Source organism: Nyctibius grandis, chromosome 9 (assembly GCF_013368605.1).
Source record: "Nyctibius grandis isolate bNycGra1 chromosome 9, bNycGra1.pri, whole genome shotgun sequence".
Classification (NCBI taxonomy): domain Eukaryota; kingdom Metazoa; phylum Chordata; class Aves; order Nyctibiiformes; family Nyctibiidae; genus Nyctibius; species Nyctibius grandis.
In genome coordinates this window covers 17054180-17078284 of record NC_090666.1, presented here as the reverse complement: position 1 = coordinate 17078284, position 24105 = coordinate 17054180, and the positions used below count along the sequence as shown (strand labels likewise).

Below are 24105 nucleotides of genomic sequence, written 5' to 3'. Positions count from 1 at the left end.
TCTTAGTACAGATCTTGCCTTTCTTTTCCTACTCTGTTGGGCTCTGCTACTGCTGCCTTAGAAGAATTTGTTACTTTCCCTGTTGCAGACAACCAGCTGTCACCCAAATGACAACTGTCCCCAGTGACAGAAAGTTTGGCAGACCCAAATAGTACTCGGTGGCTCTGCAGTTTTTCCGAAGCTCCAGGAATTCTCCTACAGGGCAGTCCATGGCTTTAGCATAGATCTACGGCAGTGGCAGTGCTTGGGGGGCGCGTGTGGAAAGTTAGACTGGGAAATCGGTGTTTCTGAATTTGCTTGTTAGACTGCCTTTGAACTCCTCTATGGAATCTTGCATCTCCCAACAGCAATTTACAAATGTCCTCAAATATGTTATGAATTTTGCTTGGAGAAATGTGAAATAAAGGTGACATTGAGGGGATTTTTAAAACAAGAAAACTCTTTGTGAGGAATTTATCATAACTGCTCAGTTTTAGGCATGAAAGTACGACACTAGGAGTGCTCAGCAGTGAGATTAAGTTAGGCAGTTTTTCCCTCTTAATACTTTTATTTTCAGTGACAGCCTTCAAACTTTCACTAAATGAGGTATGTAATTCTGAAGTTAAATGGCAGGTTTCTTAGTCGTAGGACTGGTCTAAAGAGAAAATTGTTACCCAAATAAAACCTTCCTTCATATTGCTGTCCTTGCTGTTTCTTCCATGCATGTCATCTGAAGGTTTCTACCAGCACAACTAACATTTTGCCTCCAAGTGCTCTCTTTTTGCAGTATATTCAGGAAACTGCCAGCATAAAAGCTGTGAGATGTGTTGTTAGTGTGACTGGACCATTGAAGGGATTGGTATTTGTGTCATATCAATTGAATATATTAATCTCTGCAGTGCTGTGGAGGCTACAGCATAAGAGAGTTTCTGTTCAGCTGAAGTATCACACTTTAAATCTCATTGACGTTCTTACACTCTCCTGTACTCAACTTGTCAGAGGGTTATTTATGTATGACACAACTTTCTTTCTAGATACTTGTAAAAGTAGCTTTGAAGAGGAAGGTTTGGATTAACCTTCTTTTACATAGGAGCATTTTCAGTTTTGAAACCATTCCAGTAATGTCTGAACACGCTTCAATGCCAATTAACCATAAGCTAATAGTTCTGCCAGTGGAGAGAAAGTTGTAAGTGCTGTAAAATATGTAACTGAAGATGATTCACACTGCAGTATTGCCTCGCATGAAGGAAGCTAAATCTCATCCTGCTCTAAACATTATGAATAGTACCTCACTGGTGTTTATGTCAAGCATGTTTGTGTAGTCACTCCAACCCTTGGAAAAACCCCAGGAATTCCTCTAAGAATTTACACTGCATGAGGTTTTGATTTTGTTTCTTTACACTTCCATTGACTCTTCTTTCCTAAGCAAGTAATGAGTCCAAAAGATAGGAAGGTACTCTGTATGTCTTCTTTTATTGGGGAAGGGAGAAAGACACAGAGGAGAGGATGATATCGTATTATATCTCCTGCTGGTTTCTCTCTTATTTTCCATGTCATCTTGATCCTAGCTTCTAGTTTGCCTCTATCTGAAAAGAAAAACTAGAAGCCCAGCAATTATTTCATGTGTACTTGGGAAAATGTAGAATCATCTTTATCAGGGAAACTTCTTGGAAGTGGACATAAATTGTGGATATATATCTGTATCCAGCATATCTATCTGACACAAATGCACTCCCTAAAACCAAGAGAGAAGTGCTGGAAAATGCTAAGCGAAATTTCAGCTCATTGTGGATGATGCTTTTCATTACTAAAGGCTGTATTTGATGTGCAGCACTCTAAAGTTACCTGTTGAAGTCTTAAGAAAATTTCTTATTATCATTGTCCTGGTGTCTAATAGCAAGTGAACTTACCTGCAATAGGTGTGTGAATTGTCCTCTGCCCTCCACTGTCCTGCTAGTTTTCATGAAATTTTTAAAAACTTAATTATCCTTGAAAATTTGTTTTTCTCCTGTCATGTTTAGGTGAAATTAGCCAGTATTTTCAGAGGGCTAATGGGAGGCCAGGAAAAGCAGGCAGACGAGCATAATGCTTGATAACAAAAGTTGTAGAAAACCAGACCAAAATTTTGCTTCAACTTCTGTTAATGTGACCAGAGTGTGGTGGTTTGGCAGTGCTGTAAGAAATCATGTGTTGAACTGTAAAGTATGTACACTTGATATCCTATAGTTAATCTCTTGTACCTTTTGCAGGTGGAGATTTACATTTTACCTTTATATATTTACCTATGGAGTACGGTTCCTGAAAAAGGTAGGCATTTATATTATTATGCTTTCATAAAACAGCACAGATTTGTTTGAAGTCTTGTATAGGTATAATATAAAGAACAGGCATAAAACTTATGTTCATGAAGAATAAACATTAAAATTAATTTACATTCATAAAATGAGTTGCTGCTGGCATTGGTAAGGAATACAAGTTTTTATCAATATTTAATGGGGTAAAAAAAAAAAAAATTGGTATAGCAACATGCCTAGTTCACTTTATTACTTTTCATTATAGGCATTAAACTGGCAGTGAGGCTTACCGAAGTATTCATCTCAGTTTCTGCATCATCCTTATTTAAATGCCTCTGGCACAAGTTGCTTTTTATTAACAAACAAAATCCATTAGTGTTTATTAAATGCTATTTTTTTCCTGTTCTTTGCCTGATGTACTGTGAAAAGAAGTTTCTGTGGAGTTTCCCATCAATGCTGTGTTTCTAGTGATTTAAGCAGAGAAAGGTATTGATAGCTTCTAAATGCCCTGGCATAAGTCTTATTAACCCTGCCATAGACAGTAGTATGGATTTATGGTGCAAATTGTTTTTACAGTATGACTAGTTCTCAGAGTTTTTGTGCAAGTCAGGCCATATTTGTGTAATTCTGAGAGGTGAAATCAGGGGAATGTGTAGTCTCAGTGTGTTCATGTAATCTTATCTTCTTTGTTTTGGACAAAATTTGACAAGAGAAAATGTATCCTAAATGTTTCTGGTGCTTTGTGAGTAAAAGTAGCTATTAAAAAAATCCTCATCATTTTTAAGATTGTAATTCTTGAGGCTGTCCCAGGTGCCAGTCAGCTTGGTGCCAGCAGGACTGATGGTGTGCCTGTGCGGAGAGGGAACATGAAGTGTGTGTGCTAGTCCTCAAAACGGAGCAGAGCAGCACATAATGTGCAACCTCTCCCTGCCTCCTTGAACACTTATACTTTGTGTGTCCTTCATCCATTAACATGCTGATGGTCGTGATCTGATATTCTGTTTTCTGCCTTCGATTCTGTCAGTGTCTGTGGTATGAAATATGAGAATAGTTTTAATAAGCAATTGTCACAACCTAAAAGGTTACTCAGCCTGCGAGCATGCAGAGATCACGACCGTGCCTTCATAGGATTCTGTAATACACAAGGACATGGAGGCTTTGTCCTCTGAATTTCTCTACTTTATTACAAAAATCACCATTAGCAAGTATCACCAACTCACTACTAGAAAGTATACCTATGATTAATGAAGCGAATCTCTCTCAACACAAGGCAAGTGTCTGTTCTAGGAAAAACCTGAATACCAGCATTTCTAAAGACTAAGAAGAATACAGTAAATGCTTGCTTCATTACAAGCCATCGTGAGCTGTTTCTAAAGGCTGAGTTGACATAACAAAGTGCAGGATGTCTTCCTCCCAATTCAGCATATCTCTGCAGTTTGAGGACAGCTGGCTGACATAGCGTGGTGGTTTGAACAAGGTATTCCATTGCTTGCTTAACAAGTTTAACAAGGATTGGTTGTGTAATTTTGCTGTAATTTTAACTTTCAGTGTGTTTAAATTTTACGAAGAGAACTTGTTCATTATGTAATTGTGTATGTATTTTTAATTACTCATTTTTACACAGTGTTGTAAATGAGTCTTGCAACATTTTATGCTATAGTCATTACTCCAGGGTTCTGCTTCGTATATTTAGGTCTTTCACATGGGAATTGTCCTGGTTTCACTGGGATTTTGTTTCAGTTTGTGGCCAGCCGTGGTGATCAAGGCCATTAGCAGTTACATCCAGGGCAGCTGACCCAGGCTGGCCCACAGGTGTATTCTGTAATATTAACATCAAGTTCACTACAAAAGGGAAAGCTACTGGGGAGAGGTGGGGTTCTTTTTGCTCTCCTCTTCTCCTTAGTTTTTAACAATTGTGTTTCCTGGAGCAACTTGCTGGTGCTCTATAGATAAGTACAATTTTGTCTCTTTTGTGTTGTCATTTATATTGGTTTATTTATTTTATTAAATCTGCTTAACTTCAAACCCATGAGTCTCCCTCCTTTTCCCAATTCCCTTCCCTGGTTGGGGAAGGGATGTTGGGTGATAGAAAAACTGTTTATTGTTTAGCCCTGGGTGCGGGCTAAATGAAGACAAGAATGTATGAAAATTAACAAAATTATGATTGTGATTGTATTTGTATTTACACCATTGCCCTAATAACATTGTGTTACTAAAAGAAAGTACAGGCTTTTTTGCTCTTCATTAAAAACCAAAGATTTTGCTGGGTCCACTTAGGGGGGAAATCTGGGTTTGCAAGGAATAATATCCAGACCCCAAAATCTGGAGGGAGACACTTCTTTCAGCTTTGGTACAGTACCAAAGTGGATAATGCTTTTTAATTTATCTTTGTTTTCTTAATGGAATAATTGCAAAGAAACACTTAATTGCTTCCTTAGGAAGCTAGTGAAAAAAGTTAAGCATAATAAATTCTCTTACAAATTCGATAGAAAGATCTTTCCATCAAAAAGCTGTTTTGCCTGGAGAGAAAGTTCATTTTGTAGTCAGCGGTGTCTTACTGTGCTAGTGGTACAGTAGAGATCTGTATCCTTTCAAATAACAAGGTCTGCTTAAGACCATCCTTAAGATATGTAGTCTGGAAAACTGATAAGCATGGTGAGTGAGCCCAGGTGCAACATCAGTCCCAAGGGGTGCAGTTCCATCACAGCAAATTGTGCTCCCTTAGTGGGAGAAAGAAAGAGTAAATACTGCAGATGTTCCTGTTTTGAAGAACAGAATATGCCACCAGCATAGCACCACATTGGAAATACTCATTGGACTTTTAAAACCTAAGCTAATGCTTAGTTAATACATAACTTTGGATAGTTAGATAAGACATTTTCATACAGTATGTCTTCCAAACATCCAAATGTAGTAAGAATATATTTTTAAAAGGGAAACTGCATTTTGGTGCTTTTCAAATGAACAGCATCATTCAAAGTTGGTTCGTTTGTCCATTTATGGGTAGTTAAGATCCCTGATTTGAGAAAGCTGGTTTTGCCATCTTCAGTGGGAAGTGCTCCTTATTAGTTGATCTTAAGACTTTTACTCTCATGAGGTACTCCCTTTAGAAAAGTGAACCAACTTAATTGTTCAAAAGGCTCTCCCTAAAATACTATGCCCAACACGTTGCCTCTTTTATAGTTACTGTGTTGGCTCTTGAATTGCCAGGCAACAAAATACTCTGACTTTTATATTACTGTACTTCCCTCCTGTCCTGACCTAGTCTCCTTGCAACCTGCTATTTCTTTGCTTTGCTGCATATGTTGCTGACCTGATGGGTTTTTTGTTCACATTTGGCTGTCTTAAATGTTCCTTCCTTAGTTTGAGGGTGAAATTCATCTTTACCTACAAGACTGGCATGGAGCCCATCAATTACTTAAGCACCACTTTGAGCTAGTTTTGAGGTCCTTTTCTTTGTGCTGGCCCTTTGCCTAGAGGTGAATTTCACCTTTTGAATTCTTTCTGAAAACACCTTTCTTGTAATGCCCACAGCACATGAATATCGCTATTTTGTCTTCCACTGTCACCTTCCCTATTCGCTGCATAAAGCAATATTACTCCATCAGTGCCGTATCAGCAGAAGGGTGGATGTCCATGTGTTTCCATGTGCCCACCAAACATCCCAAGGAAGATTTAACCAGGATACTCTGGCAAACCACCATTCTTGCAAAGAATGTCATTAGGTCATTGGTGGCTTTGTAGAGCTGACAAGCTTATCTGGCTTTTTGGGAAGATGTGCCCAAGCTTAATAAGCAGTAATTAGTTAGCAGGCTTATCAACTCTGTTTTAGTTCTGAAAGTGTGATGCTGTCAGCGTGGCACACATGCTGATGTTAATGTATTTTTATAATGGTAGTAACTAACTGCATTAAAGTTTTACATTTCCCTGGCTAGAGCATCTCACAAGGAGAAAGAGGCCTGGGGTTTCAGCTTTGCTTCTCAGTTCCCTACAGAAGCACATGAAAGCTAATGAAGCTGTCATTTGGAGCAATCGTAGTTCTCTAAAATGCCATGGCAAGTTTGTCTTTGTTACTGCTGCAGTTAATGGCTGATCTAGATAAAAGACATTTCTGTACCCAATAAAGCAATCTGTTAGTCTTTGTAGTAACAACTGCACGTGATACGATGTATCAATTCTTTTGCTATGCTATGATTGCTAACTGAAAGCTGTGTCTCTTCATTGAACTGTTCTCTTGGGTTTTGTCTTTTTTCAGTGACAGATGTATGCTATTAAGTCATAAATAAAGTAAAAAAAATCTTACTTTTTGCTGAACAGTATTTTCAAAAAAATCTCAATTCACAGGTTAAAAATGCCTGACAACAAGCTTTGCCTTCAAATTTTGCTCTGTTCGAACAGAACCTTTCAACGTATATATTTTAAATAAGTTTTTGTCTTAGTGGTGTCTGCAGGACACGCTAGATTGGGCCATTTTCCTGAATAAAGTTCACCATGAACTCAGGAAAATCTCTTAGGCTGGGAAGGCAGAGGACTGGCAATAGGCTGTCCTGCATGTGGCTGTTTGTTGTAGGCCATGGTATTGTGATCAGGCACTGATATTGTATATGATGGTTTCTGGCAATGTAAAATGCACAAAACCTCGTGCTTCCACCCTCTCTCTGTCCATATGAGCATCTGCTTTCCACGGCCTCTGGATCATACAACAGCTGCCTCAGCACTCTCCCCTGCTGAACTCTCAAGGCAGGAGACCTTCATGGAGTTTGCCTGGTCTTGTCCTTGGTGCCTTCTAACTCAAATGGGCGTATGTTGTCAACTTTGCCTTTGTTGTGATAACATGTCACTCATGGAGTGACATTATATGAATGAACTTCTTTCTTACAACGTATACTGTTGATGGCATACACCATATCGAGCTGCTTTGGTTGTTTCCCTTTTCTTGGGCCTAAAGAAACGGTAATAAGTGCAACTTCTACCATTGGTGTCTGCCGCCTTCAGTCAGGAGGTGATTTTAACTGCAGGGTGCATCTGTGTGATTAGTATGTCTTATAAACGTTTGCGATATTAAGGAAATATGTGCCGCTTTCAAGAGTTACAGTGAAGTTAGAGAATTAAGTCTTTGGTAAGAGTAGAGAAGGCAAGGCAGTTGCTTTTTTACTCACAAACGGACCACACGTAGAGGAATAGCTCACAGCCTTTCAGATACTCAGCCAAACCATTACATCACGTACAAATTGTGTCTTAATATGTATACATAAGAGACCAATAGACTTCAGTAAAATTTTTACCATAGAGTTATTAGTATTTAATTATCATATTAGACATTACTCCCATCCCAGCTCCTGTGTGCCTTCAGGCTTTTTTTTTTTTTACTTTCCTTTGCATCAAAATAAGTAAATGATTATTACAGAGCTGCAAGGTTTAATTTTATTAGGGGTTTTGCTGTCATTGTCTGTAACTAGTGAAGTAATTAATGACATTTCAATGTCAAAGCATCTCAAAGATAAAATTTTTTCCTTCCTCTTGCTCTCTTTTTTGAATGTTCCTTATAAATTTTTGCTGCTTCTTAAAGTCCTCTCTAAATTAATGCTTTCAATTGTAGCAATCTTATTTAAATTAGCAAGTGGTGTAATAGTGGGATGAGACTTTCTGCTTCCCAAAGAGTCTCTCATTGTTGAAGTGAAATGTATGTTTGTCTTTGTCCTTCCAAACCAGAACTTTCAATTTGATGAAAAAGAACTGTTAACTTTCTAGGTAACAAGTATGAAGCAGACACTGGGAGATTGATGGGTTTGTCACTCCACCACAGCTCCCCATAGCACTGTGTGTTTCAGGACGTGCCCTGTAGTCAGGACCACACTCTGCTGCATGCTGAATTCCCATCTCCCATAGACTTAGTGGTGCAGGATGCTCCATCCTCCTTCCCAGCATGGTAGCTAATGCACTGAGGGGGTGAAATAGGTCATCATAATTAGGATTTTAAGTCACCTCTGTCATTTCTGATACTTTATGAGAAGAGGGGATCAATGTAAATGTAGGTTAGAGGTCAAGCCAATTCAATTTCTACCTCAAATATTACCATTTTCAAGGGCAGATTTGGTGATGATTATTCTTCTATGTGAGGAAACAGACTGAGACACCAATTTTCAAAGAGAAGGTGAAGCTCTCTTTCGTTACTCATTGTCAACTCTGTTACTCGCTGCTTTCCACAGCAGATTTAAATGATTTGGGGCTAAAGAGTGAGTGGCCCACAGAATCCTTTAGTGTAAAGCATTCACCTTCTTATCCACTCCTCATTGCCCCCATTCTTGGCAAAATGGCAAATGCTACCTGTGATCATTCCGTCTTAGTTTTCAAGCTTCTGAAAAAGATGCTAGGTCAAGCCTCACTAAGTTTTGGCAGTATGGACTGAAGCCAGTACTTTCACCTAAGTGCTTAATCTGAAGTGAAGCCCAAATTAAAATAGCTTTGTATTTCTTTTAGAACACCCACAGACTCTCCCAAGAGTAAAAGTTTTCTTTGATTTTTTTCTTTTAAATTTGCCTATTTCACGCTTTTCCTGTTATTTATATGTATGTGTCACAGTTTAAAGCTGGGCTGGCTATTAAACCTGTGGCAGATGCTCTCTGTTAACCCTCCCCCCCGCCCCAAAGGGAAAGGGAAAAGGGAGAGAGACTTCCGGGTTGGAAAGTTAAAACAGTTTTAATAAACTATAATAATGAAAAAGAGTATAATAATAATAATAGAAATAATCAAATATATACAAATATATATACAAAACCAAGACTGAGCTCCCCTGAAATCAGCCACGTCACCACCGGCACTGCAGGGCAGGCTCCGGGAAGGCCCAGGCTGGGCCCAGCGACGGTCGAGAGCTGGATTCAGGAATGCACAGATCGGGATTGGGAGCAGCAGGAAAACGGACAGAGTCCTCTTCGGACACCAGCCATAGCAGAAGGAGAGCGAGATCCTCGTGATCCCCCCGCTTTATACTGAGAATGACGTATATGGGATGGAATACCTTCGTTGGTCAATTTTGGGTCACCTGCCCTGTCTGCTCCTCCCTGCAGGTGCGACCCCCCTTCGGCTCTTCACTCGTAAGCAGTGAGGAATTTAGCAGTGGCCTTGGTTTCTCTAAGACTAAGTACAGCAAGAGCCTTTCTGCGTAACATCCCTACCGGTGCCTCAGCGATAACTACAAACTTCGGGCGTTATCAGTCCTGGAAAGCAGACACTGTCTGCAAAACATGCAGTTAGTTTCAGAAAGTGCAGTTACTTAGAGGAGACCTAGCTGAAAGTAAAAATCACTGAAAGGAAAATTGGCCTGGTTTAGGCCAAACCAGGACAGTATGAAACCAGAGCATGGGGTTTGCTTTTAGTTTTATTTTTTAAACTCATTTCCATGGTTCTTGTTTTTAAATTAAGTGGTGAAAAAGGTGATTTTATTTTGTTACATGTGGTATTTAGATATATACATATGAGATATAGAACGTAAATGCTTAGAGTAGGTGATCTTAAATGTAGATCTTACAAGTTCTGTATTTACTTTTTTGTTAGCCTAACAGTAATCCAGACTAAGGACAATAATAAGAAATTACCTAATACAAAGCTAGCATTCTTGCGTGGGTGGTACCAGAGCCCTAGTAGTGTTGGAAAGATTTTAATCTTCATAGATAATACATTATGAGATAGTGCTAGTTAGTGGCTTAGGAGACCTATGTCCAAGTTGATCTGTGATTTAATGACATTGACTCTTACACAGAGGTATTTGGCCTCAAATGCCATAATCACTGTGAAGTATGATTGTGAAAATATGATGTGGCCCTAGGTCTTCCTAGGCATAACAACCTGCATGCCCAGAAGCACATTCCTTTACCCTGGTAATAAATACACTACAGTGTTCTTTATCTTTATAAATCACTAAGTTTTGAAGCATAAAAGATAACTAACTAATTATATTTCCACTCTGATCATGTATATGCAAATTCTTCCCCTTTCTGACTGCAGCTGAGATTTTTCAGCACTACCATTTGTTTCATTTGCATGTCTATAAAACACATCCTTGCAGAGCACCACACTAGTATTGATGCCAACAAGACATTAAGTTCCAGTGACATTAAACTGACTGCTTTGCTTATCGCTAACATAGGAACAAGATAACGTTTTTGTTTTCTTCAATAATGTTTGCAATTAAATCAATGGTGGCTTGGCTTATTAAGAGTTAATGGTCTGCCTGTGTTCCCATTAAATGGAAAAATTAGCATTACCTTCGGTGATAAAGAAAGAGCGTGAGGAATTCGGGATTGGCTTGTTACTTACTTGCTGATCCTTGGTGCTAAGCAGTATCTGTATAATGCTGTAGAATGAAAAACCTTTACAGACATCTAGAAGCAAAGCTTCCAGGTGACGTATGGTGACTTTTCACATTCAGTTTCCTTCCTTTAATTGCCCATGAGAATTACAAACTCACAAAAGAGCATGAATTCTCTGCAGTAAGAGACTTGTGAAGTCTATATGGAGACTTGGGAACCTGAAGTTGCATGTAGGTGTCTTACTGGGAAAATGGCTATCTGCCTGGATAAATAAGTAACTTTTGACTTGCTCTTTTCAAATTTAGTGCTGAAGTAAGGCTGATGATACAAGGATGCTGTCGCTGGGTTTAAAAAATGCCGGGTGCAACAAGATTCTGTATGTATGCAACTGATTGAGTGTCAGTTCTGCATCTCCCTTCCTAACAAGTCATCCCCTACAGTGGAACTGTCTGCCATGTAATTTCAATTGCTAGTGGTGCAGATAGATTGCAAACCAACAGGAAAGCCATATTGAAGTGTAAATTTGACTCCGAAAACTTACTCAAGTGACATAAACATATGGAAGGCAGCTAGAAAAATAGCAGCGTAGCATGAAAGAAAAAAAACCCCAACAGGTAGAGCTCCACTTCCACTGTTATGAAAGTTCCTCTTTCTTGAAACTATAGGATGCTTCAAAAGAAGAAAATAAAGCACTTATCCTCGTGTGTGCACTAACTGCTGAGCTAGCCAATTACTGTGTGAACGCAGGAGGTGCTCTGTTAGTGGCCTGCAGTTTCCTTGTGCACTTAGAGAGAACCTGGCTTCTTAATGCCTTTTTTTGTGAGTGAAGGTGCTTCGTTCTGCTGCTCAGTTGCCTCTTTTTGGAATAAAATAGCAACAGCAACACATGCAACTGTTACAGCCCTGAGAGAGTAGTATAGCATTTGTAAATGCCATTTTGGATTGCTTATAGTCAAGGATTTTAGAGCCTAAAGTCAGACCACCTTCATTTGAAATACAAAAAAAGAACTTGTCACTTCATGGTGTGGTGACTGGTTTTTGACATCATTTCTGTATTACAGTTCACCTGTATCTCTTCATTATTGAGATTGTTAACCTTAGAGGAAGTAAATAGATGTTGATATGCACAGCAACTTCACAGAATTGTTATATTTGGGGAAAGAGGCATCTGTGGTGAGCATTGTGAGTTCATATCTCTGTGGGAAATAAGACTGGGGCGCAGGAACAATGGGACATTTAACTGGAGTGATGTCTCATTTGCCATTCTGGTTTTGCAAGTTTTCTGCTATTTATCTTTCTATCAATTTTGCAGCTATTTTGGTATTAAACTACTTAATAGCGTCACTGTATGCTGTGTCTTGTATCTATTCTATCACTGATACTTCATCTGCAGTTTTTCAGAACAACCTGAGGTCTGTTCTGGATGCGATCATATGTTTAGATGTCATCAAATACATCTCCATTTATTTTAGCTGTTAAATAAAACAATTTTGGGAACACTAGCATACACTTTCTCCTTAAAGGAAGTGTGTGTCTCAGTTTCTCATCACTAAGCTGATAAGTTGATGCTGGCTTATTTTATTCAGCTTCAGGACCTAATAAAATGCAGCTGCTGTCACTCTGTTGCTCTGGTTAGTCATGGTAAGATGTTTTGAAAGATCTCTAAGAGATGGTGGACTTGTACTTTTGGCCAAAGTAATATTATAGCTCTGATGCTCCCAGAAAAGTGAGGAGTTACTATTTGTGTAAAATGACTATGGCACTTCTGTGTGCATTTATACCATTTAATCTTCTTTCCTTTAAATGGAAACTTTTCTTAAAAGACAAATGAATGAAAACCACATGCTGCTAGTATTATCCCAAAGTTATTTTCAGTATTGGAAAATTAAGATTTGAGTCACTCTTACTATTTTAAAGAGCGAGTATGTTTTCTCTATTATGAAAGACATATTTCACTGTACACTGTTCACCTGTTTCTTTCTCAGCCATATAGGGTTAGGGTCGCAGCAGGCTCTTGGGATGCTCGGCCTACATTATAAACACTTCCCTACACTGACTCAATAAAGCAGCTTAATTCAGTCACAAAATACTTTTGTCTAATAAACAAAGAAGGTTCTAATTTCACAGCTGTACGTGAGGGTTTTTGTCACTGGTGCTGTTTTTTCTTAATTGTTCCCCTAAGAGCTGAGTTGTATCTCTGTGGAGCAATGGAGGGTGTAGGTTTGGTTGGTTATGTGTTTGTTTCTCTCTTTTCCTGACCTAGTTTGTGTGGCCTTGCGCAGAATGACCTTGGAAAGCCCAACATGACTGAGATCACTGGTAGTTTTTTACCTGCTGTACAGCATTTGTTTTCTAGCTTCTCTATCTCAAGACTGGCCATGGAAATCTCATGGATTATCTGAAGATGAGTAGCTGGGAGGTAGTACAGCTTTAACCTTGCAGTTCTCATGGAAAGGCTGGTTTGTCATAGTGGCCCATTTCCTTGTGGTCAGGTCTTGTGTTCTGTGCAGCCCAGGGCTTAGTTGCCACCATGTCCTGGTTTCATTGGGATTTTGTTTCAGTTTGTGGACAGCCATGGTGATCAGGGCCATTAGCAGCTAAATCCAGGGCAGCTGACCCAGGCTGGCCCACAGGTGTATTCTATACCATTAATAATCAAGTTCACTATAAAAGGGAGGGCTTGCTGGGGAGAGGGGGGGAGGCTGGTTTTAATCTCTTCTCTTCTGGCTTCCCTTTTTCTCATTGCCAATGATGGGTATTCCTGGAACAACTTGCTGCAACTCTGTAGCTAAGTATAACTTTGTGTGTTTTGTGTTATCATTTATATTGGTTTCTTTATTTTATTAAATCTGTTTAATTTTAACCCATGAGTCTCCCTCTTTTTCCCAATTTCCTTCCTTGGTTGGGGAAGGGACATTAGGTGATTGAAAAACTGTTATTGTTTAGCCCTGGGTGCAGGCTAAATGAAGACACACTGGGAGTAGCAGGACCATTCTGGGAAGAAACTAAATTTTATAGAATTCTATATAATCTTTCCCATATACTCCTCAGCTACCTCTTATGTCAGTGTTTTCTACTTTTATTTTTTTTTTTCAGATCACTACACTGCTTCTTCCCACTTCTTAACCTGACTTTATTATGTTGGGGGGTGGATTTGAGAATCCTGTAAGTCCGCAGGTTTGATGTGTTCCTGTGGACTACAGAAAGGCTGCCTTGTTTCATTCCTCTCTTGTTGCCATCTTTTTACCGTGATCATTTTATCCAGTATCAACACGTTTTCCCAAAGAAACAGATAGCAATGACCTTGATTTAGCTCTCAGGGTCAATTGTGGTTCAGCAGGAGTGCATCAGGGTATTTAATCTTTCTGGGGGTTATTTGTTCCTGTCAGTTCTCTAAAATATGAAGAGAATAAATAAGGCATTTTATCTTTGTACATTGCAATTTCCAAAATGCTAGCGAGAACGGGGTGCTTCTGACCCTGCCTTACTGATACCATGCCCTGTCGCCTGGCGGTTCAGTGAGCCAGAGGACAGCTGGCATTGTGATCGATCGGCTCTGGAGGTGCTGGGGAAGCAAGCCAGGGTGCAGCTGCTTTCAAGCCAACCAGTCTTTCCCAGTTGTCCAGTGACTCTTCACTGTAGTCACCCTATGAGAGATACACATGGTAGCCTTTTCAAAAGCCTCATGCTAATTGCAATGTTTTCTTGAACTGTGATTTTTAAGAATGCTGTTGAAGTCACCCTGCCAGTTTCATAAGAGAGCAGTTGTGTTGTAGCAAAGGTGACTGCATCTGCAAAGAGCTGTTCAAATACTCACGTGGAGCATAACCATGAATGGTCGTCTTTTCCTAATGTCACTGATTCTGTATAGATATTCCTGAAAAGGATTCTTTCCAGCTTGATGACAAGTTTCGAAGCTATCATTTTAACTGCCTTGCTTACTTGGGAAGCTGTGCTGTATTTGTGGTTACTGTGCATGCTAAGTCATGAGTGGCTGACACACCAGAAGGCTGTGCTGCCATTCAGAGAGACCTAGACAGGCTGGGGAGTTGGGCGGGGAGAAATTTAATGAAATACAACAAGGCCAAGTGTAGAGTCCTGCATCTGGGCAAGAACAACCCCATGTATGAGTACAAGTTGGGGACAGACCTGTTGGAGAGCAGCGTAGGGGAAAGGGACCTGGGGGTCCTAGTGGACAGCAGGATGACCATGAGCCAGCAGTGTGCCCTTGTGGCCAAGAAGGCCAATGGCATCCTGGGGTGTATTAGAAGGGGTGTGGTCAGCAGGTCAAGAGAGGTTCTCCTCCCCCTCTACTCTGCCCTGGTGAGGCCGCATCTGGAGTATTGTGTCCAGTTCTGGGCCCCTCAGTTCAAGAAGGACAGGGAACTGCTAGAGAGAGTGCAGCGCAGAGCCACGAAGATGATTAAGGGGGTGGAACATCTCCCTTATGAGGAGAGGCTGAGGGAGCTGGGTCTCTTTAGCTTAGAGAAGAGGAGACTGAGGGGTGACCTCATTAATGTTTATAAATATGTAAAGGGCAAGTGTCATGAGGATGGAGCCAGGCTCTTCTCAGTGACATCCCTTGACAGGACAAGGGGCAATGGGTGCAAGCTGGAACACAGGAGGTTCCGCATAAATATGAGGAAAAACTTCTTTACGGTGAGGGTGACCGAACACTGGAACAGGCTGCCCAGAGAGGTTGTGGAGTCTCCTTCTGTGGAGACATTCAAAACCCGCCTGGACGCGTTCCTGTGTGATATGGTCTAGGCAATCCTGCTCTGGCAGGGGGATTGGACTACATGATCTTTCAAGGTCCCTTCCAATCCCTAACATTCTGTGATTCTGTGATACTGTGAGGTCTGCAGTGGAATGAAGCTGCTAATAGAGAAGATCTCTGGCTATCCTTTCAAACAGGTGTATGTTACTCCTTTAGTTGGAGTTGGATTGAGAAATGAAGAAATAAATGGGAAATAATTTTGAAAATTATCCTGTTTGAAATGAAACCTGCAGTCATTGGGCTGTAAATGTTCTGCTCTGGGGCTCGTGCATTGTTGCAAATTAGGTTCCAGATAAATAAATAGAAGTATATATTCTTATAGCCTATATAAGTATAACCAACCAGTATATAGTGCTGATACTGTACTTCCTAAAAGCCCTGTGCATTACAAGTATGATAGCTCAGAAACATCCTGTTGAATAAAAGCCCTTGGACTTTGAGATCACTCTCACAGGATTCCTGTATAGGGCTTTCCCCTCTGCTCCAGCTGGACTGATACCTTGCTTCTGGTTCAGGAGCAATGCACGATTTCTGAAACCAACAGATACAGAGGTGTCAAGTGTGTTTAGTTGGACTTCTGGATTTTCATTTGGCTCATTCATTACCTTTTCACAATCTCAAAACAAAGGTCGTCCTGCAGTTTAAATGGGGATTAAGTTAGAATATTAATGATACTGTTCTGGAGGAAACAACAAAAAAGTTTGAATGCAGAAATTAATAGTTTTAAATTCTTCACACAAGTCTTCTGCAGTGCAAAGAGAACATCCTTCATGGGGGCTCTTGGCAACTACTGTCATTAGAAATAAAGAATAAATTTATTTTTCCTCAATATTGTATGGGAATCATAAGAGGACATTATTCATGCTTAAAGTACTGACAACAAGTCTTGCCACTGGAAGCTGTCCTACACTGAAGATCACTTGTAATAGCTGAGTGCCCCAGGCAGCAATTGGTAGCTGTGGCTTTTTTAACTTTCTGGATTAATGTTACTATAATGATTCATCATGGGTAGGAATCAGTTTTGGCAAACTCTATTAAAAAGGATGTACTGCAAAACACCAACAGCTGCCAAACTGAAAAATAAATTGCTATATTGAAAATGTCCAATGTCCTGGACAGTTTTGGTCTTTCTTGCAGCAGAACAGACTTGACTTGTAAAAGTTTCTCAACTATTGGAAAGCTATTTGCAGAACTTGTTGTGTGTTACTTAGGTTGTTTGGAGCAGAAAAAAAAAAAAACAAGCTGCATCAGAATGGTCAGTATTTCATTTATCATTTCCATCTCCTCTTGCCATACCTGCTGCATCTACTTTTTCATGAAGCTAATGCTTCTGGATGTTTTGCAGAACAGAATAATACAAGAAGCATAGCATCTCAGAAATATTCACACCACTGTTTGGAATACACCCGATCGTCTCATTCTTACAATGAGACTACTTAAACCAGGTTAAATTTTTCTGGTTTTAACGCTGAGATACCAAAACATGAGTTTGTGAAATATCTACCGCCTTGGTTTAAATCAGAACTCACTCTAGAAAACAGCAATGTTGTTGAGCCCTTGCTGCTGCCCTCTGTCTCCATCATTCTTGAATTATTTGAAGCAGGCATTCAGTGGGGCACTTTTTCTAGTCTAGTCTGCATCTGTTGTGATGTTTCCTTCCCATTTTACACCTGAAAGGTTGTTATATTATCTATTACTGAAACCTTGCCATTAGTTTTGTTCAGTGAGCTTATCTGCCAAATACTGGGTAAATACTCTTAATTTAAATGAAGAATGTCAGAGGCTGCTCTGGAGCCCTTTTAACACAATGCTGATATTTGATACTTCTTTGTGCTATTAACAGAGGGATAATGTGATACGTATGCCACTCAGGGAGGAAATGAAGCCTGCCTTGATTGTACTTGCTGTAAAATTGATTTGGGCTTGCTCTTTTTCTTGATTACCTTTTTTTTTTTTTAAATCAGAAAACAAATTGCTGAGCATCTGTAAGTGATGAAAATTGTTAAGCTAAAATAATTTTGGATGTTTAAATCCAATCATACTCTTATTCCTTTCCATGAAAGTAGGACTGAGCATTAGGTGCTAAATAAAACAATTTCTAATTTACTGTGTGAGCAGGAAAGAGCACTTGTGCCACTCTCCTGAATGATGCTGTTGTGAAAAAGGAGAAATACCATATTACACTTTTAAATAAGCATCATGAGTGGAAAAGGTTTCCAGTAAGACCAAAGTTAGATCCCACCTAATGGAAAAGGAATTTGTTTCAGATACCTCTTCAAAAGGGCATAAAAATTGTTGAGGGCATTTAGGAGAGATTAAGAGACTGCTTTGGATGTCTGAGAGATAAATTGTGAGTCATGCTGTGAGAAAGATCAAAGTCAGTGGAGAAATGTAATTTTAAACTACTTCAACACTTCAGTGTGCATCAACTAGGAAAATGAATGCATTTTGGACAATGAGGATTCGTAAGGGAAGGACGGTGAGCACAGGAAGTAATTTATTGTGTAAGCTGTTTGAAGTTCAGATAGTAAGTGGATCAGGCAAAAGAGGATAAAGCTGGATAAAGCTAAGCGGACTGGCAGAATTTATTTGTGGCTGAAGGGAAACAAGGCTTTTGAAAAAAAAAAAACAAAGGAGAATATCAATGATATTCCTAATTCAGTAATAGGACACTGATGGCAACAGGACTTTCAAATGCAGACAATGGGGACAAATTTGACATAAGCATGGGGAGGAAAAGCAACACACTAATTTAAAAAATATATCTAGAACTGAATTTCACTTTATTTGCTTGGAATTCAGCTGGGGGTAGTTAATAACATCAGAGTAATAAGTAAATGCTCTGTAATTAGCAGTTTGGAGAGTTAAGCTGATGCTGAGCCATACGCAGCATCTTTACTACTTGTACCTTACACTGTTGTTCTGGCCGGTGAAAGAGGGGCTGCCAGACCTTGTATTCCCCTGTGGACTGGTTGCCAATTTTGACTTCAGCAGAGCATTCATCTTCTTGGCAGCCCAGCTTTCTGAAAGATACAGTTTTTTCAATATCCTATACGTAAAAATGGCAGATCTAGAGCAAATACTTTTTTTTTGGGGGGGGGCGGGGCGACAATTTTATGATAAAAATAGTTTTCGTTCATCTGGAAACTAAGGCAGCTCATTCATACCTGTAGTAAAGTATTTAGCGCAGTGCTCCACTATTGCCAGGAGCTTTTCATGTTTTGCTATTCAGATGAATGAAGCAGTCCTATTTTCCACAGCTAATTAAACCCGAGCAAAGAGTACACATTTGGATATAAAAGCAGGTTATTAATAATCTGACTGGTGCTTTGAATTGCCATTTTTGAGTTGAACTCACTATTGAAGCAGTGACTTGGAGCAGGATAGCTGTATCCTCATTTAAGGTAGTAAAACCTTTAGAACAATACGTATTTTTACACTGTAAGGCCTGAGTCATAAAACTGCTTCACTTTACCCTTAAAGTAGTAGGGAAAAGAAGCTTGCTAGTTAAATAAATACGTTATCAGTGAGCATTTTTTTTCATATTATATTCCCTTCCAGCATTACCCCGCTACAGCTCTCAGAGCTTTCCCGTGTCTCCTGCCTATTGATGGTCTCAGCTACTGGCTATTGAACAATGACAGAAGTTAGCATGGGGAAATACTGCTTTAAGTTCAAATCTAATTCAGAGTTTTGCTTCTGTTTTTTAACTGCTGTTATCTCACATGTGACTTAAGGAGTTTCACTGGGGACTTTTGGTTTTTGTTTGTTCTTGTCCCGTCCCGTCCCCAAGATTTGTAGACCCAAGAAAGTGAGGGAGAGCAAACTCTCTCCTCTTGCCCAGTTAGTTACTCTGGGTTTTTGCTGTGCCCAAAATTTACTGTTTATGGTTTTATACTAAAACTTAATACAAATTCAGCAGTTATAAAACACGAGCATAGTTCCTCTGCTCTCATCTGTACCAGACACACTTAACTGCTAGTTGTTTTAATAGATCAATTGCAGGAAAACACAAGTTATATCTGAATAGATCCACTGGGAGGATGACAAATGGAAACAACAAAGCTTTGTATCCATGCACTTCCTCAGCTGGAGGGGAAGGTGGAAAACAAAGAGGAAATGGACGTAAAATTTTATGTAGGCTTAGACATTTTTAAAGGTTTGGGAAATTATTTTGGCTGTCTTCCTTTGCTCTAGTGAAGTAAATGTTACCATGGCCACTGAGTCAGAACTGAGCAGGAAAGAATTCCTTACGAACTGTTTTTATATTAAAATTAATTAACATTTCCCCCCACTCTCATTCTGTTAGAGGAAAATACAATATGAGGGAGTTTTTCTCACTGGGCTTTTTCCAGGCAGTACTTAGTACTCGTGGCATTATTAAATACACCAAGAAGTAGTTCAGTCATAAAGACACCTGCAGCCTCACGGGTGAATTGCCCTGATGCAGTAAATATGCACTAACCTCAGAAAAATGCAACAGTTGCAGGAGTGGGAGGGAAAGAGGCTACTTTAGTCTGTCTTACTCTTTGTTGCTTAGGGTTATGCCTCGTTTTAGCTGTGCCCAGTGACTGTAGTGCTTAGAAATGGGTCCCTATCTAGTGACCATCACACTGGTGTGGCTGGAGATGGGATGCGTTTGGCCCGCCTGTTCCAGCAACCTGTCTGGAAGGAGCTCTGCTCCCTTGATCATCAGGTGGGACTTGGTGGTGTCTCTGTGTTTAGCAGCAGTCAGCTCTTCTGTCAGGGTTTTAGCGGCAGCACTGAGAGTGAGGAGTTCACTGCCATGAGGTTTCCTCACCAGCTGCCCGTAATGGCACTGTGTGATTCAAACACACTCTTACCTCTCTGTGGATAAATCTTGGCCCTGTGAACTAGAGAAATCCTAGATTTCCTATTAAAAATTCTGCAGTTGCAATAACTTCCTAATTTTCAGACCGTCAGGGATGATTTTGAGACCTTGCTACAGTGTGCTTATACAAAGGTACAGCAAAACACAGCAGTTGGAGGAGTGGAAGGTGGAGGAGGCTTTTGTTTGTTTTTTCTCTATAAAACTTTTTTCCAGTAGGCAGTATAGGTTCATAAATACCACAACCTTAAACATCTGGGTTTGTGCGTGAATTTGTACCTCATGCTCACTTAGTAAAGAGTTGTTGTTTTGTTATTATTAAAAATTGACTCTGTCTCCCTTTGTGGACTGCATGTGATGGAACATGTCATATATCAGTGAAGCAAGCCCTTATAGCACATGGTGACTCCTGCAGAGGAAAGCAGCTCCCTGGGGATTTCCAAAAGTCAGCATCAGGAGAACGGTGAAGGAGGTGGTAAACTTCCCATCAGCACGTGGCATGGAAGTCAGCAGCTGGCCAAAGTCAGACAGATGCAGTCTTCTGGCAAAGCAGCCACAGATAGGAGCTGTAATTACAGAAAGTAGATAGGTGATGATGAATTTAATTATTGACCGCTTTCCATAGTGTCAGAGCACAGAGTGCTGGAAACCCTGTAGCTTTGCTGAAGCTGCATCCTGTAGGAAAACGAGGAGTACTCTGAAATCATGCAGCTCTGCAGGGATCTGTCAGGGGTGAACTGCCCTATTTATTTTTTTAGTAATTTGCTCTTGGGATTTTTGCTGGTCTCTTAAAGGCATAATTGTATACAAGTCACCCTCCTACCAAGGTATGGTTTGCCAAGCGTGAACCTCAACGCTCTCTCCTTACAAACTAATTCCAGACCTACAGTTGCATGTTGTCTGTTTTAATAAAATAAATTCATAAATATCCTCTTAGATGCAAATTCTAGGCTAATTGATGTGGTCTAGCTCTGTGATCAAAAAATACAAGGCAGCTGTAGAGCTAATGGGTGTACAGCTACTTTACTTCACCGAAGTGTTATCAGGCATCTGGAGTACTTGGCTGAATATGTCCACTACTTTTTATGCCCTCTTCTTACTGTGCAGATAGAGCAACTACAAAATACGTTGAGTAGTGTCTCTGGGAAATCTGTTACTCGCAAATGAATAGGAACTTTAGCCTGGCTTCTACAATATTTATATGGACCTTCAGCTGCTCTAAACTGTCGTAGCACCACTGGCTGCCCAACTTGCTTGTGACAAAACAGTCCTTGAAAATGTTACCAGTACACATGAAGACAAAAGTTTTAAAAAGTTTTGCTTACTACAAAGCAACTAGGGGAGGAAATGTCAGAGGAAGAAGGTGTGCACATGAGAGCAAATATTTTGGTGGCTGGGCCTGGTAAGGGGACTGGTGGGTGGCTGGTCAGAGCAGGGAGAGGAGATGCTACAGCCGCCAGCTTCTCCGGCTGGAGTGTTCTTCACTTCTATTCAGTGCATGCGATGCCTCAATATTAGGAGCCTTCCAGATTCTCTAGGTATATCTGTTCCTTTTGCCATCTTCATTTTCCACATCATTTGGAAGTTGAAATTACATGTTTAACAACACAAGACATAAACACTAGACCTCTGTAGATTGTTTTTAAAGGGAAAAGTGGATGTATGCGGTGCATGGAACTTACTCTGCCTTTCCAGAGATCATTTTATGTAAATAAACCCAAACTTGAATTCATATTTTTTCTAAAAATATTTTTGTGCACACACATATATTTGCATTCGAAATGTCAAGTGCATCTTCTGGTGATTGTTGTTAATCTTGGCTTTTTATGCGTCCTTCTGTATATTTTATAGTTTCCGATTAGTAGAAGTATTAATTATGTTTGGAAATCAACAGTGCACATTACTGAGAGGAAAGGCTGAGCACTCTTTGTTGCAAAAGCATTTTTACCCCTAACACTTTGTTTCTGCAGACCCAAAGCACTAAGCTCTAGAGAAAAAAACAGCTCTGCAGAAACTTGTGGCAGCTTGCTTAGTCACAAAGCGTGAGAAGAGAACCTCAGGAGGTTCATCAGCAATGTGTCACATTGTCTTCACTTCTATTGTCAGATGTGCCAAGAAATACGAATGACTGCTTGGGTCTGTGAAGAATTTATGAAAATGCTATTCCTGGTGTGAGAAGCAACTGCATCTCAAACCAAATCACCAGGCACTGGAAGGAAGAACACGCAGAAGCTGATGCAAAATAGTAGCCACCGATTTTGTCATTTTGCTGAGTTTGTTCCCAGCATGGAGTTTTGTCAGAACTTAGTGATTTTGTGGGTAGAGGGAAGTATACTTGATTTTGACGTGTAGGTGACTAAACACCGGCGACTAAACACTCAGTTTATTCCACAGTTCATCCTGCCGTAGACAATACCAGCCAGTGCTGTTGGCATCATTTGCTGCTAAGGTTGTGCCCTCAGTGCCTGTCATAGGTGGCCAGTAGAGACTGGAAACTGTCTGATGTGTTTTTTAAATCAGTGAGACTTTAGTATGAGAAATGCTTAAGTAGTAACAAAACAAATACAACTATAGCAAGGGATGATGTTAACATGGTTCAGATCCTGTCTTACCCAGGGTAATTTTTCAGAGGATAACAAGAAAAAACCCCACATTTCTAGGCAATCAGAGAAAGTTTCCAAGACATCATAAATCTGAAGCCCTTGGAGGCCAGGCAAACTTAGTGGAAGATGATAGAAACTTTGAAAAGCTGACTCAGAACATTCTGGTTGTTCCTTTATAAATCTTCGAAAAATCAAGGAAAATGAGGAAGAATTTTGTTTTCTTTCTGCTGGAGATAAAAATGCTGCGAAATATTGACACTTGTGAAAAAAGAAAAGTCACTTTCTGTGACTTGTAAAACTAACTTGTTTAACCACAATTAATACCAATGAGTTTTTCTGTAGTTAAGAGGGGAAAAAAGTATATTAGTCTGTACATTAGATGCAGAAGCAAATGTTTTCATGGATATATACTCTCCTTAAGAAAGAAAGGCTGCAGTAGTCTACACTTATACTGATCCCTGTTGAGCCAAGTAAGAAGATGGAGACAAAACCCAAGGTCACTGTGAAATTTGCATCTAAGAGATTAATTTATTGAAAAATCTCTTGGGATTATGGTAAAACCATTGTTGGTTTTACCATAAATGGGTGGAGTCATTTTTACACTAGAACATAGAGCCCCTGGCACGGGAAACTACAGAAGGATGCTTTTTGTGCTGCCTGGTAATCTGACTTTCTCTCTAATGTCAGCAGCCATTCAGCGTACCATGCCAAGAGGATGAAGGTGTTGCAGAAAGCAAGCAAGCAACTTAAGTAATTCCCCTCTACGCAAATGCTTATTCAGCCAGATGATGTGCAAGAGGAATGCTTATTAAATGAAAAAGAAAAAATTGCTATAATCTCTAGCCATAATTGCAAAAAAGTGAGCATTGAGATACTATTTAATTTAAGCACATAGAAGATCAAATGCAAAAAAAACCTCCACAACCCAACACCCCAAAACAACTGTTAATTATGAACAATTGACCTGCTGATATTATGAAAGGTGCTGTTCACTAAAAGCCTGTAATTTTCAGTTCCTGGATAATAGAAAAGAGGCAGAAAGTGTTAAATATTTCTATATTTTGCAGTCAACAGAAAGATTGTAGTCTTGTCCTCCCCTGCTGTTACAATTTCACTCTTAGGTAGATCAGCTGTAAAGCGCAGAATGTGGCGAGGTGAGCAGGAGACAGTGTTTGGCCTGCGGTGGGAGAAGGCAGCTGCTGTTGAGGAGAAGAGTATGTATATGTCATACGTCATACGCGTGTATCAGACAGCAAACGTTAAGTCTAGGGGTAAGAGCAAACTGCACATAGCA

General features: G+C 39.9%; 1 protein-coding gene across 4 annotated transcripts in view; it reads left to right on the top strand.

Moving 5' to 3' along the window:
* Window positions 1-24105, top strand: part of CERS6 (ceramide synthase 6) — a 137258-nt gene that overhangs the window by 64758 nt on the left and 48395 nt on the right. For all 4 annotated transcript variants that reach the window (XM_068407492.1, XM_068407494.1, XM_068407493.1 and 1 more), the window contains exon 4: window positions 2229-2286. In XM_068407492.1, coding sequence (XP_068263593.1) covers window positions 2229-2286 — 58 coding nt within the window. The remainder of the gene's footprint in view (window positions 1-2228; window positions 2287-24105) is intronic.